The following is a 21,814-nucleotide window of genomic DNA, read 5'->3' on the forward strand; positions in this document are numbered from 1 at the left end:
GGGTGGGGCGAGGACCATGGAGAGAGGTCAGGCGCACCCGCCCCTGGGGAGAGCCTGAGACAGCAGCGGGGAACAAGGAGCAGAGATTTCAGTGATTGGTCACCAGCGTCCTCTCTCCCTGCCCCACCGAGGTCTTCCTGCTCTCAGTTCCCATCCTGTCTGTGGTCAGGGGCTCACGCAAGGCTCCCCAACCCCTCCCTTTAGCTTTCTGCTCTCTGGAGCAGCGTGGTGGGGTGACAGGGCCTTAGACTGGGCTCTGGGCCCATGCTGACGGTAGGGAGCCCAGGCACCATTCCTCAGCATCACAGGGCTTGGGTAGAGGGCAGCCAGCCCCAAGGGACCCGCCAGGTCCCCCTTCCTGGGCTGAGTGGCAGGATCTGGCCTCTGCTTCCTGCAAGTGCTGAGGCAGGAGGGCCTCTGGGGCTCACGCCTTCTTCTGCCTGCCCAGCGGCCCTTTTGGGGACAGAGGATAAAACACCGTCTTCATCCCCTCCCCCATCCCGGGCACCTGCCCCCTCACTCCACACTCACGATGCCTCGCAGCGGCTCAGGGACACCCTGCGGGTGAACTGTGGGGCCGCGGCCTGGGGATGCGGGTGACACGGGAGGGGGCACTCACGGTGGCGATGCCGGTTTTCTGGTTGTGGCCCACACCCCCATCCATGGCACGGACGATGAGAATGTACTCTGACTTCGTCTCTCGGTCCAGCAGGGATGTGGTAGTGATTTCGCCTGGCGGAGGGAGGGTGACAGGAAGGCTCGGTGGGGGGAGGGGTGAGCGTGGGTTCCAGGTGTCTGCGAGCCACGGGGTGCAGCTGGGTGTGTGTGTGCATGTGCTGGTGGTGACGCGGTTCACAGGGACAGCAGCCATGGCTCAGGGCTGGGACCCCAGGGCTGGGCAGCGGTACGTGTTATGAGGTGCTTGCAGATGTGGGACGTGTAGGTCAGTTGTGGGGCGGGGGCGGGGGCACAGAACAGGGGTCACGAGGACCTCGGGTTTAGCCCTGACATCTTACTGGCTGTCTCACCCTTGACTAGTTACTTAGATCCTCTTGGCCTCAGTTGCTCATCTGGTTGAAAGGGACCAATAAAGGGACCGACGTTATTAGGGACTGATTATGAGATTAGTGTGGTTAATGCCACAAAAACCCTAGAAGAGCACTGGGCACTGTTTATGCATAAGATCCCAGGAAATGGTGACAGGAAGGAAAAGCCCTGGATAGCTGAGCCTATGGTACACTGGGTACACTGGTACACTGGGAAGTAATAGTTATAAAAATAATTTCCCAATTGTCCTGTGGATAGCATAATTATATCGCTGTGACTTTTCTTTTTAGTGTGTAAACAAGTTATTCTGGTTAAATAGAAACATTTAAAATAGAGCAGAGTTTTTGACAGCCGATTTTGACTTTCTTTGTGTTTTGGGGTAATGTTGGTAGGGCAGGGTGCTGGAGAATGGTTGGCAGTAGTTCCTCATAAGAAAACCAGGCATTTGCAGATTTCGGAGGTATGAATACTCCTGCCAGGGTCCGTTTCAAGGTGCTGCCTCAATGGTATTGAACATGGGGCTTGGAACCTGGCTCCCAGGGGCAGCTGGGACAGTGGAAGTGGGCCTCGGCCCATCGTCATGGTCACTTGTTGGGGACAGCCTCCTCCTGAGGGCAAGAGACCCAGATCTAGGTCCTGATCAGGCCCTTCCCAGACACGTTGTCTTGGAAAAGACACTTAGCTATGTTGGGTCTGTTTTCTAATCTGCGTGAAGATTAAGTAACTACAGGGGAAGCTTCCAACATTCAGAAAAGGATCACTCCCTTCCCATGCACTGTGGGAGTCCCAGGGACAGGGACTGTGTGCTATTTGTCTTTTTATCCCAAACTTTGTGACCTGGGGCAAGTTGCCTAACTTCTCTGTGCAAAACAGGAAGCTGGGCCAGGTGCTCCCTAGGGCGCCTTCTGTTCTGGCAGTTCCCTCCCTTGCACACCGGCCTGTCCTCTGGCCATTGCAGGGCTTTTGCAGGGAGCCAGGGGTGGGGGACAAGGCAGAGAACAGGTCAAGAGCCAAAGGCTGGCAAAGGTCTGCCCAGTGAGCCATGTTCCCCACTGGGGTGGTGTCAATTAATTGGCAAGGCAAGGAAGAAATTAATCTCTAAAAAGTTTTAAACATGAACTTGTCGGCGTGATCGATGGGCCCTCCTGTCTGGGAAATTAGAACCAATTAAGGCCACCTTTCTGCAGCAGGCCTGGCTAATGTGCCCAGGAGCTCATAGGAAATCACTTCCCCCTTTGGAGCTGGAGGAGCTGGGCCAGGGCGGCAGCAAAAGTCTGTGCTATCATTCTAGGTCCTGAGTGAGAGCTGGAGCCCCTGACCTGGACTGGCTGAGCCGCTACTGCAGAAGGGTGATGGGACGTGACTCTGGTGTGGTGTCATATGACATAGAGTTCAACATCTGAGCCCTGGAGTCAGTGCTCAGGCTCTGTGAGTCTGCAGAGAAGTTGTTAACCTTTCCTGTGCCTCAGTTTGCTCATCTAGAAAGTGGGGATAATGGTGAAAGGCTGAAATGAGATGAGGCTGCTCGGAGAACTGGGAATGGCGGCACTGGGCGCTGGTTCATATTAATGATACCATCTCCACATCTGTAGGTTGCACATCTCCAGATGCCACCGACCGTGGATCGGAAACAAGTCACATCTGGACTGAACATGCACGCGTTTTTGTCTTGTCATTATCCCCTGAGCGGTACACGAGAACAACTCATTCTGCAGCACTCACGGTGTCTTAGGTGTCATAAGGAACATAACAGTGACCGCAGTACAGCGGAGGATGTGCTGGGTTACGTGCAAATCCCATGCACTTCACAGGAGGGACCTGGTTTCCACAGGGGTCCCGCAGCCCGTCCCCTGCAGGTACTATGGGCAGACTGTGCCACTTGGGCTTCTGCAGACCTGCCCGCTGAGGTGGACGCTCCCGAGAGCCGGTGGGAGGCCCTGTCTTTTCAGAGTGCAAGGAGAGGCTCAGGTGCCCCTCTTCGTCCCTGTGCACAGCTGCACCAGCCACCTGCCCCCGAGGCCCCAGGGAGACAGGGTCAAGGGGAGACCAAGGGCCCTCTTCCTCCTTGGCCAGGTTGGCATGGATAACAGGAAGCCTTTGAGCCCCGCTGGCCTCTGAGCCCTGGTGCCAGGATGGCCAGTGTCCCCAGGGATCCTGTTCCCTTGCACCCTGGACATGGCTCTCAGGCACAGACTCAATCCCCAGCTGTCCTGGCATCTACGTGAGGCCACTGCCTGATCTGGCCAGCAGCTGTGAGCAAGAGTGACATATGTCACTTCCAGGCCTGGCTCAGAAACTCTCCCTGGCACAATGCCCGTGTGCTCTTTCCTTCAGCAGGGATGTCGGACCCATGACCGGAGGGGCCTGGCTGGGCAGGGCATCTGCTGACCACTTGTACTGGGCAGCTGTGGGCTGCTGCTGTCTAAAGCCACTGAAATGTCAGCATTCCGTGCCTGGTGTCTGGACGGAGCTCCCTTGGCTCAGACAGAATCTCATATCTGGAAGCGAGGCTGTGCATGCCCACGAAGCTGACTCAGACCCCTGAGGGCCACATGCCCACCCCTGGCTCACAGCAGGGGCCCTAGATTCCACCCTGGGGCTCCTGTTGCTCCTTTCTGCTCCTCCTTCCCCAGCTATAAGGGGGAGAGAAAGCGGGAGGGAGGCAGAGGGAGATGAAGAAATTACATGAGCAGGGAGAGGGGGCCGGGGTGCGAGGTAATTATACAAAATAAAGAATGGAGCCACGTTTTCAGCACATACTAAGGGCCTATTTGAATTGTGTCCCCTATAGTAACTCACTTCACCTCATGTACACCACAGCCCACAGGTGTGTACGAAGAGAAGCCAGGGTCCCAGAAGTGGAGGGACACCTAGAGGTGAGTAAACATGTGAACTGGAGTCTGTCAAAAGGCACGCACCGTAGACCTAACAGGACTCACCGCCTTCAAAGAGGCGTCCTGCGAATACATTCACAGTGCGACTACAGGGTAAGCAAGAGTATTCCAGGGATGACACCCTGTGCTCAAAGACAGCTTGCTCCACACGGGACAGGAGGAGACCCTGTCCGTCCGGCCTGCGGGGTGCAGAGCATAGGCCTGGGGCTCACCGGAGCGGGCGTTGATCCGGAACTGGGCAGAGCCCTCCAAGGAGTAGATGATGGACTCCTGGCCGTACTCCCGGGAGCGGTCCAGGTCCGTGGCGTTCAGAAACAGCACTGTGGCTCCTTAGGGAGGGAAAGCGGGGTGTTACTCACTCTGGGCCCACAGTCCCAGTCCTTGGAGCCAGGCCTCCAGAAGGCGGGGAGCCACCACTCTCGGGCCCCAGACCCCTGAGCTGTGCAGGGACAAGTCGGACAAAGCTCCATGGGAGAATGAGGCCAGTCTGTCTCCTGCCCTTCCCTCTTCCTGGCCCAACCAGAGAGCAGACAGCTGCCTCCTGCAACGGGTCCAGATTACACACACGCAGACTGTGCAGTTTTTACATTCAGTCAAAAAGAAATGAAGCTCCATATTAAATTATTCTACATTTATTGCATCCAATTTCGGTCCTGTTTTATCTTGTTCACAGGGGAACTTATAAGGGTTTTTATTTTCTCATTAATGTCCACTGAAGGCCTTCACCTTCATTTCCATTCATGTGAATCCTGAGTTGGAGATCAGCGTTTCCCACAGCCCTGGCGAGACCCCCAAGAGCAGCTTGTCCTAAGGCTGTGCCCACCTTGTCCTCCAGGGCCACAGCACTTCCTGATAAGCTGTGTCCCCGGAGGAGAGCACATCCTGGTGTAAGGATGTGGCTGCTAGCCTGCCCCAAACCCGAGCATATGCTCTGGAGCCTGGGCACGGGCCAGGTGGTCTTGGGGCTGCAGGCTGGGCCTGGCCACCCGAGGCCTGGCCACCCGAGGCCTGGCTCTCACATAAGAACATGCTCCAAGGCCATCTTTCACGGTTCCGAAGGCCTGGAACCCTCTGCACTCTCCAACACATATGGCCTGGTTAATCCTCCATCCCTTGTCTTTTCCTGCTAAACAGTAGCTGCAGGAGAGCAGAGACCCAGTGACCAGTAGAGGGTCTGCCCAGAGTAGGTGCTCTGTAAATAGCTGCTGGCTGGCAGATAACCAGGTGGCTCCAATGGTCTGACATGTCACAAGCTGCCTGACCTCGGAAACAGAGAAGTCCCCAGGCCCCGTGACTTCCTGCTGTAGCCCTGGGCCCCCACCCGCTTCCCGGCCCCTACCTGCCATGATGTTCTCCACCACTGAGACGAAGTAGGCAGGCTTGCTGAAGGTAGGGGGGTTGTCATTCTCGTCCTGGAAGGAAAGCAGATGTTGCAGGAGCCAGCTGTCCCAGGCGGGTACCGAGGGAGCAGGCCGGGCACACTGCCCCTGAGGAGCTCCGGCCTCTGTATAACCAGAGCCAGGTAGGGTGAGGGCGCTAGAGAGCCAGGGGTTCCTCCAGCAGGCCATGGTTCAGGAGCAGGACAGGCTTTGGGGAAGCTTGCAGGGTCACGAGGGGGCGCTGAGGGATAAGGAGATGGAGAGGAAGGCAACAGTTGGGCTTGAGCACAACTTGCGGGGCCCCAGGCTCCCGGCCAGTCTTCCTGCTGAGTGCCAAGCTCTGCCCAGTGCTCCCACTCTCTGCTCAGCAGCCCCCCAGCCTGGGGTGCCCACTGGGCTTTCCTCCCAGCCAAGAGGATGGCGCAAGGTTCTAGGAACCTTGCTCAAAGGGACAAAGGAGCGGCCCCAACCCCACAGGCACTGAAATGGGCAGGGGCAGGCTGTGGTCAGGTTGTCCCAGAGCTGGGCTCCTGCCCTGAGTTCCGGGCACCAGCGGGCTCTGGAGCACTCTGTCCTCTGGGCCAGCCTTCACCGAGCCCAGAGCAGGCCTGGGTGTGGGTCTGAACCAGGCAGAGGTGGTGGGGAGGCTCCCTCTCAGGGAGCCTGCACCAGGTGCAGCCCTGCCTCCTCCAGCACTGCTATTCCTCCATATCTGTCCTGTCCTCTCCAGTCAAGACACCTTCCTGCCTTGAAGACTCTCAGCTTTGCCAACGCTTTGCAGTCATTCACCAGGAGCCCTCCCCGGCCTCTCTCCTAGGGCCTCTCTAGACTCCTTGGCGCTAAGGCTTCCCACCCCTCCACCAGCCCTGCAGAGCATGGTGCGGAGCTCAGGACTCACGGTCTGGGTACGAGGGAGCGAGTGCAGAGAACTCTTGGCCAGGGCGGCGGGGGTGGGGGGTGCCCCCTGCGAAGCCCCTTTTGCCGGGGTCCCTTCTGGTTGAGCAACCAGAGGAGACGAGGACACTTAACCAGCTGTCCACCCCTTGGGACTCCACAGAAAACCTCAGCCAGCCGAGGCTGTGGGTGCCCAGGGGGAACCCTCTAATTCCTCCTAAAGCTGTGCCCTGGCTCTGACTGTGCACGGGCTCCTGCCAACCTGTCCATCTGCCCCCACCTGGCGGTCTTGGGACCCCCCAGTGGGCCATGTCCCACTGCACACCTGGCCTCTGCTTGGCCCCTGGTGTGGACACAAGTGTGCCATCTGTGTACACGGAAGCTTCCGCTTGGCCGAGTGACACGCGCCAAGAATGTCAGTGACAGAGAGCGAGGCAGAAACTTATTAGTGGTGATATTTCCCCGGATCCTGGCGCTGCATTCGCTATTAGTTCTAATTCAGCGGCTCCCTCTACAAAAGCTTATTGTCCCCTAATGGGAAATCTACAAACCGAGTTTGACTTCTTTATTAAAAACCAACGTGCAGTGGAGGAAAAGGAATCACCTGGCCCCTCTCACCTGCTCCTCCTGCTGCTCTGATCTGCCCTCCCCACTCCCAGCCTTTGTGGTAAGAGCTCCATCAACTACCAGGATTTCCTTTTTTTTTTTTTTTTTTTTCCCCAATTGAGAGAAAATCCTTTTGGTGGAGGGAGAAGGCAGCTTAGCCGAGTGACAGCTACTTAAAAACCACCCACGTGCAAAATCAACCTGCAGGCGGTGACCTTTTCAAGTGTGGTCCTTAGACAAGAGTGACGATACCGTCCAAAAGCCCTGCTCGGGGACAGAGTCATGTGTACTCATGACTGAGGCAGCCCCTGTCTTTGCTGCTGGCCTGTCCGGCTGCAGGGGCTGCTGGGAAGACTTGGAAGGGAAGTGCGCGCCCCATGATCCGCTGTGGTGGAGCTGAGGCATCCGACACCAGGGGCCCTTCTGCTGCACTGCACAAGGCAGAGTCCCCTCCCTGGGACCCGGCAGGGAGGCCCTGCCCACTGCTGGACAGCAGCGGCTCCTCCAGGGGCTAGGGCAGGAGAGGAAGAGGCCCTTCCGTGCCCCTTCTTTAAGGGAGCTGCAGGTTGGGTCTGGGCTGTAGGGTGGTCCCGGGATTCAAAATGTCCTGGGGCAGGGAGCAGACCTTCAGTACCCTTGTGACTGAGGTGGGGCCTCTGCCCTACCTCAGTCCCACTAGGTAACAATCTGCACCTCACTAAGGTCCCAGGTAATCCGGAGTGTGAGGACCTTTAAGAAGCCCTGGTCTCAGTCACAGGTCATGACGAAGGTTCTTGGCCCATACATGTGGTGAGAAGGAGTCACTCAGGTGCGAGTTCAAATCCCAGCTCTGCCATTTACTAGCACTGAGCAAGGCACTAGTAACCTTGTGCTAGCTATGTTCACTCCCTGAGCCTCAGCTTCCTCATCTGTAGAATGGGACCAAGACGCCAAGCCTGGCACACTGGCAGGGCTCAGCAGGCTTGGACTGCCTTTGGCTGATTGCATCTGTGCAGCTCTGGGGTTTAACCTGTTTCTCTAAACCTCCTCTCCTCTTACCTTCTTCCTGTTCACTTTCCCAAAGCCCAGAGACATTCCTCTGCCCCAGCCCCTCACTGGAGCTCCTGTTTGCACAGAGACAAGTTCAGCTCTGCTGCTGCCCGAAGTGTCTGTGACTGTCATCAGCTGCCAGGTGCTGGGTTGCCTCCTACATGATCTCATGTCATTCTCATAGCAGTGTGTGAGACAGGTACCAGGTACCAGATTGCTCCCATTTAGCAGATGCGGAAACTGAGGTTCACAAAGGTGGGGAACCTGGGTCACACAGCTAGGGAGTAATGGAGCTGAACTCAAAGCCATATGCAGAAACCACACCCCTCTTCCCATTCAGTATCTGGGGGGTCGACAGCAAGCATCCCACCCACCTGCACGTCCTCTAAGGCCCCAGGTGCCCTGCACACGGCTTGAGCACAGAGGACAGGCAGGATGGAACGGAAGGGTGGGGGTGCAGGGCGACAAGTGTGGCCAGGGGCAGGGGAAGTTTGGGGTCAAGACTGGGAAACCAAGGCCAGGTTTGTGAAGTGTGGCGAGGGTCAAGACTGTGATGGTAGGGGTCTTCTAAGGCACGAGACTGTGTTTTAGGTCATGACAGGCCAGTTCTGGGCTCCTGCCCTGAGATGTCCTCTCCTCCTCCCTGCCACTCCCGAAGCCAGAGTTCCCAGACACAATGACCCGAGAAGCAGGGCCTCGGCTCTCTGGGCTTCTCTTCGCTGTCCTGGTCCTGTGAGGCCTCTCCCTTCCTCCTCCCACTGCCTGCCTAGAGGCTCCCCAGGCACGGCCTTGACGTCTCCTGCTCCTAGCTCCTGCCCCATTCAGCAAGGAGTAGGGTCTCCTGTTCCGACTAGGACCTTCCCATTGGGGAGGTAGCTCTGAGGCTTGGACCTCGGGTAGAGAGGATAAGCCTTGTTAAAGACCGTGTGTGGGGGCCGTGCGTGGTGCTGCATGCCTATAATCCCAGCGCTGAGGAAGCTGAGGCGGGAGGATTGCCATGAGTTCGAGGCCAGCCTGGGCTACATAGTGAGTTCAAGGCCAGCCTGCACTACATAGTGAGACCCTGTTTCCAAAAAAAAAGTGAAGGGCTGTGCCAGAGGCTGCTGGTGAAGCCTGTGGTGACAGGAAGGCCATGCAGCAAGCATGCTCCAGAGTGAGATTTTCCTGTACTTATGTCAAATCACAGCGTATCTCCTAACCTGACAATCTGATTTAATTCCCCGGAGCTGATAACGCAGTAACTTCCATGGCCACACACTCACCCTCTCCTGCAGATGGGGGCGGCACCTATGTGTGCTGAGGTGTGCAGAGCCTCGGAGAGAGCACCCTTCCCCCTGACCCTCTGTCAGGTCACGCTCTATGTCCCCGGCATCGCTGGGGGATCGGGATTGGTGTGGGGCAGATCAAGCGGTGTGGAGATGGATTCTGTGACTGATAATTTCTGACAGGGAAAGCACAGAGGTGTGCTTGATATTCATGTCAGACAAGCTGTGCTCGGCTTCCGGACCCTTTAGGTCCTCAGAGGAGCGGAAAGGGGAAGACAAAAGGAAGAGATGGATGCAGAGAGAGAGACGGAGGAGGGAAGATGATGTCACAGAGCGTGGCCATCAGTGGAGGAGCCCGATGCCTTCCTCCCAGCCTGTCGCAGGGTCCTGGGGTCCCAGAGTCGGAGCAGGGCCACCTGCCTTCCTGAGATCATGTGGGCAGCGGCTTAGTGGCTGCAGCAATGGCAGAGGCTGGTGAGGGACAGGCCTGGGACAGTGTGAGCCGTGAGGATGTGGTCCCCATCCCTCCAGGAGGCCCTCGCTGCCTCAGTACTTACAAACACCTCGATGGTGACCGGGACAGTGCTGTGGAGAGGTGGGCTGCCAGCATCCTTGGCCATGACCGTCAGGTAGATCAGCCCGTTGGGTATCTGCTCGTAATCCAGGGGGCGGCTCACGCTGATCACTGGAATGACAGGGGCAGGGCCCAGATCTCAGTGTCCAGCAGGGCTACCCTTTGAGCGGAGAAGGTGTATCTGGCATGGCTTAGGCTACATCTGCTTTGCTTTCCCCTCTGGCCTCCCAACATCTAGAGCCTCCTCCTGGTTTTTGCTTAAGTTTGTTGACTGATAAATCTGGGCCAGGCACTGTGCTAAGCCCACTGGGTTGTCACTCTTACGGTGGTAAGCAAAGCTCCACTTTATAGACAGAGCAACTGAGCTCAGAGAAGCACCGAGTTCAGTAACTTGCCAGAGGTTAGGAGCCTAGGTCTGGCCACATTCAAACAATGACACTCAACTGCAACTTTCTATGTGAACATGGAAAATAATATAACTGCTTTGGTAATATAAAATCTAACTGGGGTCAGGTGAGGGAGTGGGCAGGGCCCTGGGACTTTCAAGTTTTTAAAGAGGAATTTAGATTTTATAGAGAAAACTGGACTGGGGTCACTTTCCTGTTTTTCTTTCTTTTCTCTCTTTTTCTTGGCAAGGGTGGGACTGAACCCAGGGCCTTGTGCATGCCAGGCAAGCATTCTATCACTCAGCTGCACCCCCAGTGCCAGGGCTGCATTTCTTTGACCACATTGCTCTGATACAACTGAGGGGTAGGGGGAATGAGGCAGACTCAGGATCACATGATGCAGGCCACCTGGGGTCACCCAGGCCAGCCCTCCAGCTCCAGAGGAGCTCCCTGGGGAGGAGGTGTGGAATGAGCCTGTAAACAGGGAGACAGATCTTTTGCAAATGGGAAGGGAACCAAGGGATGGAGGGAGGAGAAGGGGACAGAAGAAGAATTAAGATGCGGTATATACATGTACCGACCTCCCATGCTGAGTGTAATCGTTACGCACTGCAATCGCCAGCGCAGCCTCTGAGTAGAACAGGCAAGGAGAGACAGGGCAGAGGGGCCAGGAGGAAGGGCCTTCCGGGCAGAATGAACAGATCCAGCAAGGACACAGAGGCGACCATTGTAAGGGCAGGGAGTGTCCGGGGGTCAAGGAGGCCAGATGATAGCGGCAGGATGAGACTGCTGAGCTACTAGGTTGGGGAGGAGGCAGTCAAAAGCCACATCACAAAGGGCCTTGAGCACTAAGCATGGTAGCTTTGCTGAGTAACCACAGGCAAGTTACTTCTTGTCTCTGGGCCTTAGCTGCTTCATTGGAAAAACAAGGTGGTCTCTTATGGACCTTGGAGCTTCAAGTTGCTGCCACCATTCCCTGTGCCGGGATTCTAGGGATTGGGCCTCTGAGGGGGCCAAGCAGGGCGGGGTCAGGAGTGCAAAACTGGGCCTGGGAAAGGTCATGGCCCAGGCAGGCTGTGAGGTGGTCAGAGGACTCCCCAGTTGATAGGCCTGGTGTTGGGTGGCTCTGATGGCAAGCCTCTACCCATGATCTGCCCCCATAGCCTCAGGAAGAAATGGGACCAGCAGGGATTCTGGTAACACTGCCTGCAGGGCCACCCAAGGCCTACAACCCAGACAGAGGTCTGGCTGATGTGAGACTTGCTGGCCGTAGGGAAGGGGCATCTCCAGCCACAGGCTGCTCCAGATGACAGGAGCTTGGGCAGCATCCCCAGCAGTGCAGGAGTCTGGAGGCAGTGAGGGCCCTTCCCCCACCCCCGAGAGTGCTGAGAGCTTGCAGAGCCCCAGCCTGGCCCTCCTTTCTGGCCTCCTGTACCTCCGTAGCCCTCATACACGCTGATGTCAAAGTAGCTGCCGAAGACGGACGCGTTGACAATGCTATAGGCGATCTGGTTGTTCGGGGGGGAGTCTTCATCTGTCGCCTGGAAGGAAGAGTGGGGACAGGGCCCCATGAGCCTGTGAAGAGCCTGGGCTGGGCCAGGGTGGGAAGGGGAGGCGGCCCCTCTCACAGCTCCTTCTTCAGGTGAGATCCAGCTTGGGTCATGTGCTGGCCTAGGACCAGGGGCCCCCCCTTGTCCCTCAGCTGGAGCCCACCCAGCAAATACCCCATTCTTCTCCTCGTTCTAGGTATGCTGGGGAATCCAGAAGGTGAGCAGCATCCTGGGAAGAGCTGGGAGGGGGCAGTGTTCTCAGGGTACTCAGCATGCCAATGTCTCACACCCTCCATCCCTGCTCTGACACCTTCCAAGACCTCAGACCAAGGTTAGGTGTGTTGTGGTTTGGATGCGGTGTCCCTGCTGGGTTCAGGTGCTGGTGTCCTAGTCCTCGATGTGATGGTCTAAGATGGTCTAAGTTGCAGGCCAATTAAGGAGTGGGGCCTAGTGGGAGGTGGTTAGGTCACCACCAATCCATCCAAATGGATTAAGCCTGGTTCATTCCCTCTAGAGCAAGTTGCTCTAAAAGAGCAAGCCCGGCCCTGGACCTCTCTGGACTCCTGTCTTGCAGTGTGATCTCTCCCTCTGGCACATGCTCTTGCCGTGATGCTGTCCGCCATCTTGGGATGCAGCCAGGAAACCTCACCAGAGGCCTAACTGATGAGGCCACCCCACCTTGGACTTTTAGCCTCCAAAAACAGTAAGCCACACAAACCTCTTCTTTATAAATCTCTAGCCTTGGGCATTTTGATATAGCAACAGAAAATGGATTGAGGCCGGGACCCTAGTGCTGTGTGTCCCCCCAGACCCTGTGTGATTTCTTGTTTAACTGCTGCCTACCTTGTTCAGACCATCAGGCTCATGTGAGCAGTTTAGGTTTCCTGAGTGTAGCTGTACACCTAGAGTCCAGCATGGGGTTTGGTACATAGTGGTTGTCTAATAAATGCATGTCATATGAAAACAAGGAGGGAAAAAAGCTCTTGGAAAGGAGCCATGGAATCTTCTTCCCCTTGTCTGTGTGGCTAAATCAATTAGCTTCTTTCCAGGTTGTTCCCAACTCTAAAGAGTGTCCAGGGGTTCCCACCACTCTATGTACCTGGGGCTAAGCACAAGGGAAGGGCAGGATCTACTGGCAACCATGCCCATGGGGAGGAGGTAGGTGCACAGCCCTACCTTCTGTGTGCCCTGTGCCCGCCTCTCTACCCTCGCCTTCATCCCTGCCTACTTCAGCATTTCCAAGTGCAAGCCCTGGTCCTATCCCTTTCAGTAGGCAGAATGGGGAAGGGACATATAGACATGAAGAAGACTCTGGTCAGAGCTGGTTGTGGTGTCTCATACCTATAATCCCAGTTACTCAGGATGCTGAGGTAGGAAGATCATAAGGTCAAGCCTAGCGTAGATGACTTAGCAACTTAGCAAGACCATATTCCAAAATAAGTAAAAAGGGGATATAGCTCAGTGGTACAGCACTTGCTTAGCCTGTGCATGGCCCTGGGCTCCACCCCTAGCACTGGAAAAAAAAGTCCCAGGTCAGAAGTCCCTGGAGTGTGGTGGGGACTTCCTATAGGACGATACCTGCAGCAGACAGCCTCCATGCTAGGGCTGGTTCTGCTGCTTCACTGATGCACTGTGTCTTTGGGGCCCACCTCTCCCTTCTGTTCCTCTAGTGCTATACCCCAGGGTCCCTGAGGCACTGTTATGGCTCCTATCTAGATGACCCCCAAAGTCTCATGCACTCATAGGTGGGGCATTTTGGAGCTGGCTGGATCTAGGGTGTGTGGTACTACTTTAGTCCACTGATTGGATTTTTTTTTTCCGGTACCAGGAATTGAACTCGTGACCTTGCGCTTGACAGGCAGGCGCTGTGCCACTGAGCTAAATCCCCAGCCCCTAGTCCATTGATTGGAACTAGCATAGTTTTGGGTGTGGCTGAATGGATTTACTAAAACTAGAAGCCCCACCCTGGGTGTAGGTGGCACTACTCAAAAGGTTTGTAGTTTAGATGGGATTAAGGGAGAGGCAGGCTTTGCTGTTGCTGCTGCTGCTGCTGCTGCTCCTGCTTTGCTTGCTGCCTGCTACCTTCTGCCTACCCTGCCATGGACTGTTTCTGCTCTGTGATGCCTCTCTGCTATGCCATCCTGCCTTGGGACCAGCTGACTATGGACAGAAACCTCCACAAACTATGAGCAGCAATAACCTTTCCTCTTTTAACTTTGGGTGCCAGGTATTTTGTCCCAGCAACCAGAAAAGTAACTAAGACAGACAGGCACCTTCCCACTGTAGAGGTTCCTGGTTCTAGGCAGGTACTAACAGGCTCCCATGCGGGTCCCAGCATGGGAGGCGAGGGACACCCTTTTGCTAAAGAGTGACCTATAGTTCAGTTTGGGACAAACACTGTGACTGTGGCCCTGCTCAGTCACCATGACAGGAGGTTCATGGTGTCTGTCTCCTGACAGACACCAAAAGTTTGACCCCCAAACCTTAGTGGGTGGGTGGTTAGCACCCCTCGCTGTAGCTTCCTGAGGGAGCAGCCAGGGTGAAGGCCAGATGGATGGCCGCATACGGCTCCCTGTTCGCTTACCCGCAGCCGCACCAGCTGTGTGACAGAGGGCTCATTCTCTCTCAGGGCACCCACGTAGGCGTCCTTCTGGAAGGTGGGCACATTGTCGTTGACATCTAGCACGTTGATGCGGACCCGGCCTGTGGTCTCCTCGCCACCCCCGTCCCGGGCGATGACTGTCAAGGTGAAGCGCTGGATGAGCTCAAAGTCCAGTTTGGCGATCAGTAGGATGAGTCCTGTGTCCTTGTCCAGTGAGAACCTGTGTCAGGAGGAAGGAGGTGGACAGATGCCTGGGTTCAGAGCAGGCTTGTGGATGTGTGCGCTTCCCAGCCCGTCCTGCCCATGGGACAGACACGGGTGTGAGACCTGCCTGCTCTTCTTTTGCTGTCTGTGGACAGAGCAGCTGTTTCCAGTGGAACTGGGGTTGGGTCCCAGGAGGGGCAAGGGCAGGAGGAGGGGGTGGTTTTACCATGAAAGGAATTCCAGCAGAATGGCCCTCTCTCCCCGAGCGGGAGTCTCTGCCAGCTGGAGATGTTCAGGACAGAAATTCCGCTATCCACCACAGTTTTAGATCGCACAAGGGGAGGGGTGGCTGGTCCTCCGGGGAACTATGCTTGTCATCTGCTTGAGCACTGAGGCCCAGGGAGGAGGCTGGCAGTGTCCTTCGGGGCAACAAGGGCCAGCAAGATGATTCTTTCAAGTGCTCCCTCTAAATGTCCCCTCAGGAGGCTCGGCTGAGCTGTCCGGTGACGTGTGTGCTCTGCCCTGGCCCGCAGCAGCCAGCCACCAAGTGTGGAAGGGCCCAGCCCCAAAGCACGGAAGCCTCAATAGGAGATGAGAAACCCAGGATGACTGGGACAGGATCCCAGGGGCCAGGGTGCCCTGTGCATTCGGCCACAGCTGGCCTCTTCCTTTCCTACCGAGCCCTCATCACAGAGTGGCAGAGGACACCAGCGATGCCCCTGGAAGTGTCCCAGTCTGTTCTCGATCATCCACACAGACAGGCCAGGTCTGAGTGGGCGGCCCCTGTCCTGCTCACCAGTCGGCTTCCAAATGCATCAGACTTTTCATTTTTACAAGCAGATCCACTCTCAAATTCAGTCTGGCCTTGATCATATTAAAAATGAGATGGCCTAGCTGGACATGGTGGTGCCTATCAGTAAGCAGTCCTAGCACTCTGGGAGGCTGAGCCAGGAGGATCACAAGTTCAAGCCCAGCCTGGGCAACTTAGAGATTTACTCAGAACTAAGTAAAAAAGTCTCAAAATGTTACAAAAGTGCTAGTGATGGAACTTATTATGAAGGCTCTGGGGTTCAATCCCTAGTACCATCACCAAAAAAACCTCCAAAAAACAAAAAAACAGATGGCCTCTCTCACCTCAGATTAATTGAACACGAGGGAAAGAGATGGCCCAGTGCTACACCACCACCGGGGGAGACAGGGCAAGGCTGGCACAGGTCAGACAGTGTTAGAGGCCATGTGTCTGTGTGGTCACATGCAGAGGCCTGGGCCTGTGACTCTAGGCAAGTAGCTGTAAAGTGAAAATGGCAATAGTGCCAAGCACTGAGTTCCTCCAACATTTGGTTGTGAGGATCACACAGGATGATGTGTGTAAAACGCGTGACAAAGCGCCTGGCACACAGTCAGGCTCCTGCATGTTAGCTGTTGCTGCCGGTAGTGGTGAGCTGATAACCTAAATGGTTGGCACTGCCAGGCCTCTCAGACACATGATCTTTTCTACTCCTGATGCTAAACGCTGTATTTCTGGGTCAGAGAAACTCTGTCCTAGGGAAGTTAGCGGGCTTGGTGAACTCTGAACTTCAATCAGGGCAAAACCAGCAACTGTGCCTGTGGGCATTGACTCCCAGTCCAGTGCTCCAGCCACGGGGCTCAGTGCCCTCCCTAAGAAGTTTGCCAGACATCCTAGGTGGCAGAGGGCTGAGGGAAGGGATCTCACCTGTCAGGGTCATCACTGAAGAAGTAGTTGACTTCCCCAAAGGTGCCCACGTCATTGTCTGTGGCCTGCAGTTGTGAGAACAGGAAGTGGTTACTGCCAGGCTCAGCTGAGACTGTGGACCTCACCAGGAAAGGGCCACAGGAAACCTGTTTCTCCCATATGACTCCTGTGGCCTGGCAAGATTCCCTAGAGCCACACTGCTCCACCTGCCACAAATGACTCACTTTACCCAGGAAAGCAGAGCTCTAGGGGCCGTTCCTCTACTGGGTGAATCCACTGCTCCTGGCCCCATGCCAGTCCAGGGATAGGGGCTTAGCCTCTGCAGACACTCAGGCGGCGTGGTGGAGACCTTGGGCCTGGGTCTGGGGTTACAACCTGTAGGTGTGCAAAATACTGCAAAGGAAAGTGGCTGCGGTATGGCTTCAGCACCTGGTAGATTCTTCTGGTGACTCCTCTGTCCCCAAATCCTACAAATCAGATGTGCTGCTGGGGGAGGGGTGTCCGGGGGGATTTCTGGTCATGCCCTTTGACCTTAGGAATAATCCGCTGCATGACACAGCAGGCTGTCACCTGCCTGGCCACCTTCTTGGAGACACAGGCTGCCGCCCATCTCTACCCTTCTTCTTGGGCTCATCTGCTGGCTGGAACACGTGGTCCAGGACGCAGCTGCCTTCCCTGCCCCCAGGGGCTGACTAGGGGTGGGTGCTGACCATCACAGGTTCAGCAGAGTCTGCCCTACATCCTTCTTATGGCTGCTGGGGATAAATGGTTTTCTCCAGGGAGTGAAGCCGGGGGAATGTGACCTGGGTTGTCTTGGTTACTTTTTCTCTCGCTGCTGGGACAAAATACCTGATGCCCAAAATTAAGGAAGAAAGGGTTTATTTCGCTTACAGTTTGTGGAGGTTTCAGTCCAGACTTGGCAGATTACAAGCAGAGTGGCACATGGCAGAGAGCTACAGCTCAGGGTGGCAGAACACAGCAAAAGCAGCAAGAACACACCAGGGCGGAATGGGGGAGGAATGGCCTCAAGCACTCTTTTCCTCTCCCTTACACATGCAAACTATCCACCCCAGGGCGGGTGTAGCTCTCACACCCATAATCAGACTCTAAAAGCCTGCCTCATGACCGCATGAGGCTTTGGGGGGACACACAGATTCAAACCATAACATGGATGTTTTGGAAGGATGAAGCTACACTCAAGAGGAACTGGGGGAGAGAAGGGCCGAGTCCTGGGCGCTAGGGTCTTGAGTCTGAAGTCCCTTCCCTCCTGCAGCTTGGCCTGTGAATCAAGAACGCTCTCTCCAGGATGGACCAAATTGAGCGTCCGTCAGCTGCAGTCAAAAGAGGCTGGAGGAGGACAGGCCAGCCCTATGCTGATGTCCATGGCAATAGTGGTAACCGCTGCCAGCCTCCACTGTATCTGACCTTTTACTTTTCCAAAGAATGTCCATGTTTATTGTGAGTGCATTTTACCCTTGCAGCCATCCATCTGATGGGAAGAGGGACCTTTCCACCCATCTCACAGATTGCCCAACTGAGACCCAAGATTCTGGAGCTCAAGGATCCCTGTCACCAGGTGGTGAGCAGGTCAGAAGCAGAAGTGGGGATGAGCCAGGCTCCCTGCTCCCTGCCTGGTGCTTCCTCCTTCAGGCCACCCGGAGAGGCCCCTCTCAGTCTCGCCCTCCCCAAGATGAGTGCAGTGCTAGTAGGGGCTGGCTTTTGTTGCTGGAACCATTGGCTTCTGTCTCATCCCTGGCATGGCCTCAAGGATGCTAGGTACGCATCCATCCATCCATCCACCGGCTACGTTTTCAACATGGTCTGTACTGGGCACTGTTCTAGATGTCCCGGAGCTGGGCAAACTGCTGCCTGCTACCAGATGCCAGAAGGAAAAGACTTTGCACTGACCTTAGGCCCGTATATATCTGTTTTATATTCAGGGCGTCTTTATAAGATCAAACGTGGGTAAAGGCTCTGCGGTTAAAAATACGTTTTAATACCTCTCCACTAAATATTTTCTGAGGTTCCTTTTAAAGTGCCTAGATTCTATGAAATCTATTAAATTCTATGTTCCTTATAATAAACCTGAATTTTCATGAAAAACCTAATTCCCATTCAATTTATTCAGTTCAGGAAGGCAGATCCGTGAATAATATATTTCTATCCTGAAAGAATGAAACGAAAAAGATGTTTATACCCAAAGAGTTAAGATCTTAGTTAACCAGAAAATGTGGCTGTTCATAAAGATGCCATTCCCAGGGCCTCTGAGCTGCCTGCCTCTATGCACTGCCTCTTGTCCCCGAGCTCCACTCATACAACTTACGTTTCTGCAGGCTTTGCTCACTTGATGCCACTCACCATGCCCTTGGCCTGAGTTGCTGCCTCTAAACCAAGACGAGAACTTGCCTCAGCAGGAAGGGGGCTGCCTATCCCGGGGAGAGGAGACCAAAGCTCCCCATCATTCTCTTCTTGTAGGGATGGAAGAGAAGGGCTGGGGGGACCCTGTCAGCAAACTGGCACAGCCCATGTGGCATTACTGGACTGTAATGACTGCAATGTGGCCCTGGGAAGAACTGGGAGTGATGCCTCTGGGCCCCTTGGAGAGGGGTCGCTCTGAGGTGGAGACCCCAGATTCAGGCCAGGGTCAACAGTGGAACTGCTGTGCGACCAGAGCATGCCCCTGGGCTTCAGTGTCCCCCGTCAGAGGAAAGTGACGGGGAAGCTGGAGGGCAAAGATGGCACCTGCCGGGCTTCTGTCTGGCACAGACAGTCCCCGGAACATAGGAGATGCTTCTCACGTGCCTAAAGAGTCAATGAGCTAAATCTCGAGTCGAAGGGGGTGGGGAGAAAGAAAGGAAGGGCAGAGAGGGTTCCAAATGAAGGGAAGGGAGTGGAGCAAAAGCGGAAAGGGAAAGGGACAGGTAGAGGAGACCCAGCAGCTACAGAGGGGCATCCCTGCTGCTGGAGAAGGTCACGGGTGAGCCCTGGGGGCAGCCATTTGTGTCTCAGAGACCTATAGAATTGGGCTTGGGCTGTCAGGGCAGGACGGACCCTTGAGGTCCCCTCATCCAGTCGCCTTCACCTTGGGTTCTAAAGCAGCTGTGGCCCAGGGGAATGGGGTGGCTAGCACCTCGGGGACAGGATGGGGCTGTCTCAGAGCAGATGCTGTCTCCACCCCCACCCCAGGCCCAACCTTCCTTCCTGGGTTGGGCTGGGCTTGGCAAAGGCTCTCACTGTCCCTGGGGGCCTCTCACTGCCTGCTTAGGCCACCAGTGCTGACCAGGGAAGATTTGTGAGTCCTTTGGTGCCACCAGCTAATGACCCCATGAAATATGTATGTCCAGTAAAGAAGAGTGGGGAGCTTTCACTTTGCAAGTGCGTGAGGCAGAATAAGAAAGTGAGGGCCCCCTCCATGCCCTGTGGGTGGGGGGGCAGCAGCACTGGCAGCGAGGGACTGGATGGCTCGGCCAGCACACTCAGCAGCAGGATGAGCAGGGCAGGAGCCCAGCACTTCCTCCTGTGCACCGGTTCAGGCCCTGTGCATCCAGCCTGGCGGTCCAGTCTGGATGGCACCCCTTCTCCTGCCTGTTTCACCCTCCCTGCCCTTCCTGACCCCCCAACCCCCTCTGCCCTGTGCTTAGTATTCCCAGGTCACTGGGCTCCCTGAGGGCAGGGCAGGGACTGGCTGTGCTCAGAGCCTACTATGGGCTTCCACAGGCCCTTGAGGGACGCTCCCCGTCTCCCCTACAGCTGCATCTGCACATGTATCTGCACTTGTTAATGAATAAATCTGTTTAACAGAGACCACATCCCTACCAGGTAGACACTTAGAACTCCTCCCCTGCTTGTTACAAACAAGCAAACAGCAGCTCAGTGATGCTAAGTAGCATGCCAAGACCTTGTGGCAGGAAGTGGCAGAGCTGGCCTGCAGATCCCTGGGTTTAAAACCACTTGGTGCCTTGCCGGACACGCAGCCCCAAGCGCCGTCCTGTGGCAGAGCCGTTCCATGGGCGCTGGCCCACCTGGACCCTGGGGGCCCCATCTGGCCATCTGTCCTGCCTCCCCAGATACCAGCCCCACCCCTGGCCTGCTCTGCCGCCATGATCTTTGTGATCTACCTTCTTCCAATTCTTGGTGTCAAGGGTGTCCACAGCCCAGGTGGATGCTGTGTTTTTATCCATATCTTCCTTGACACACCCCAAACCGTCTTCTCACTGCTGGTTACCCCATCTCTTCTTCCCATAACTACTGTCCAAACTGGTCCACCCCTCATGGCCCATCCCTTGGAGAAGGACACAATGGACATGGAGGACAGATGCAGGACACCTGGCGTACCCCCACAAGCTTCCTGACAGCGACCAGACAGACGCTCACTCAGCCACCTCTCCAGTAACCAGAGGAGGAGCTCTTTGGCAAAGTGTCTTTGGTCTACGGGGCAGTCAATGGCTGGCATGGAGGAGGAGCCGGGAGCCATGACTGCGGGCACTGAGGTGGGGATGGAGATGTCCAGAGCCTCCGCCTCCCTTGTCAGCCTCCCCAAGTCCAGGAGGACCAGCGGCCTCCAGTGCCTGTCCCCAGGTTGGCCCACAGGAGAGAGTGTGGGCAGGATGGGTGCTGCCAAGCCCCCTTGCATATAAGGCGCTCCCCTGAGTGTCCCAGCCACTGGCATTACCAGCAAAACAAGTCCCTCACCTGGGCCTTTATAATTGTATCCACCAGTGTTTCATCCAGTGGTGGGCAAGGCTGGCAGAAGTGTAATTTTCTTCTGCTGACAAAATGGAAAACATAAATACACGTGGTGGAGAATTCAAAGGCTACGAGGAGGAGGAGCCTGTGGAAGGGGTGTAGCCAGGTCCTCAGAACTGCTTTCTCCCTGCTCCAGGGCAGGCACAGGGTAAGGCGATACCTCGGCCATCTTGCTTTGAGCCCTTAGCTCTATGACACAACATGTGCTAAACGCTTCTTGCATTGTATCTCATTCCATTTTCCTAATAATCCTATGGGACCAGCACCTAAAATTGGGACTGGGGCTCAGGGAGGTCAATCAACTTGCTCAAAGTCAAACAGCTACAGAGCTGGGACGTGAACCCAACAAGGTCATATCCAGGACATGTACCTTTTCTTTCTCTCTCTTCTTGTGAGATGGGGTCTCACTATATAGCACAGGCTGCCCTCCAGCTCTGGGGCTCAAGTAATCCTCCTGCCTCAGCCTCCTGACTAGCTGGGACTACATGTGTGTGCTGGACAAGGTATGAACTCTCAACCTCTCCCCTTCCCTGTTCCCCTGCTGTAGGACTCGGGGAGAGTGGACCCCCACAGTGTGAAAACTCAGCGGTGAAATTGGGGGTGAGCCTCACCGGGTGGGTTCCCAGGAACAGTGCTCCCCTTCTTGCCTCAGCAACTGTCCCCTGGGCTGGAGGACTGAGGGTGAACTCCCAGCAACCAGGTTGGTCACCACAGGAGGCAGGACTCTCTGCTGTCCAAGACCTTCAGACACCCAACTGTGTGTCTTTCATCGATCTCCAAAGAAGGCCCCGCATCCTTGCCCTGAGCTTGGCTTGCTCCGTGAGGGCTGCTCTGGGCCCAGTCCTGGGAGGCTGGGTGGCCCCTCCTGAGGCCACTGTGGGGCGATGAGTACGATCGCCTTCCACCCTGTGTGCCTGGGACTCC

The 21,814-nt window shown here is 55.7% G+C and overlaps 1 protein-coding gene across 7 annotated transcripts in view; it reads right to left on the minus strand.

The window, feature by feature from the left end:
• The window catches only part of Cdh23 (cadherin-related 23), a gene marked incomplete at its 5' end in the record, with an annotated part of 360,927 nt that overhangs the window by 107,840 nt on the left and 231,273 nt on the right, over positions 1–21,814 (minus strand). For all 7 annotated transcript variants that reach the window (XM_005390029.2, XM_013516828.1, XM_005390030.2 and 4 more), the window contains 7 exon segments: positions 620–732; positions 4,154–4,270; positions 5,281–5,353; positions 9,672–9,799; positions 11,510–11,615; positions 14,209–14,446; positions 16,145–16,209. In XM_005390029.2, the coding sequence (XP_005390086.1) occupies positions 620–732; positions 4,154–4,270; positions 5,281–5,353; positions 9,672–9,799; positions 11,510–11,615; positions 14,209–14,446; positions 16,145–16,209 (840 nt within the window).

The sequence above is a fragment of the Chinchilla lanigera genome, unplaced genomic scaffold (assembly GCF_000276665.1).
Source record: "Chinchilla lanigera isolate Chin_1 unplaced genomic scaffold, ChiLan1.0 scaffold00036, whole genome shotgun sequence".
NCBI lineage: Eukaryota > Metazoa > Chordata > Mammalia > Rodentia > Chinchillidae > Chinchilla > Chinchilla lanigera.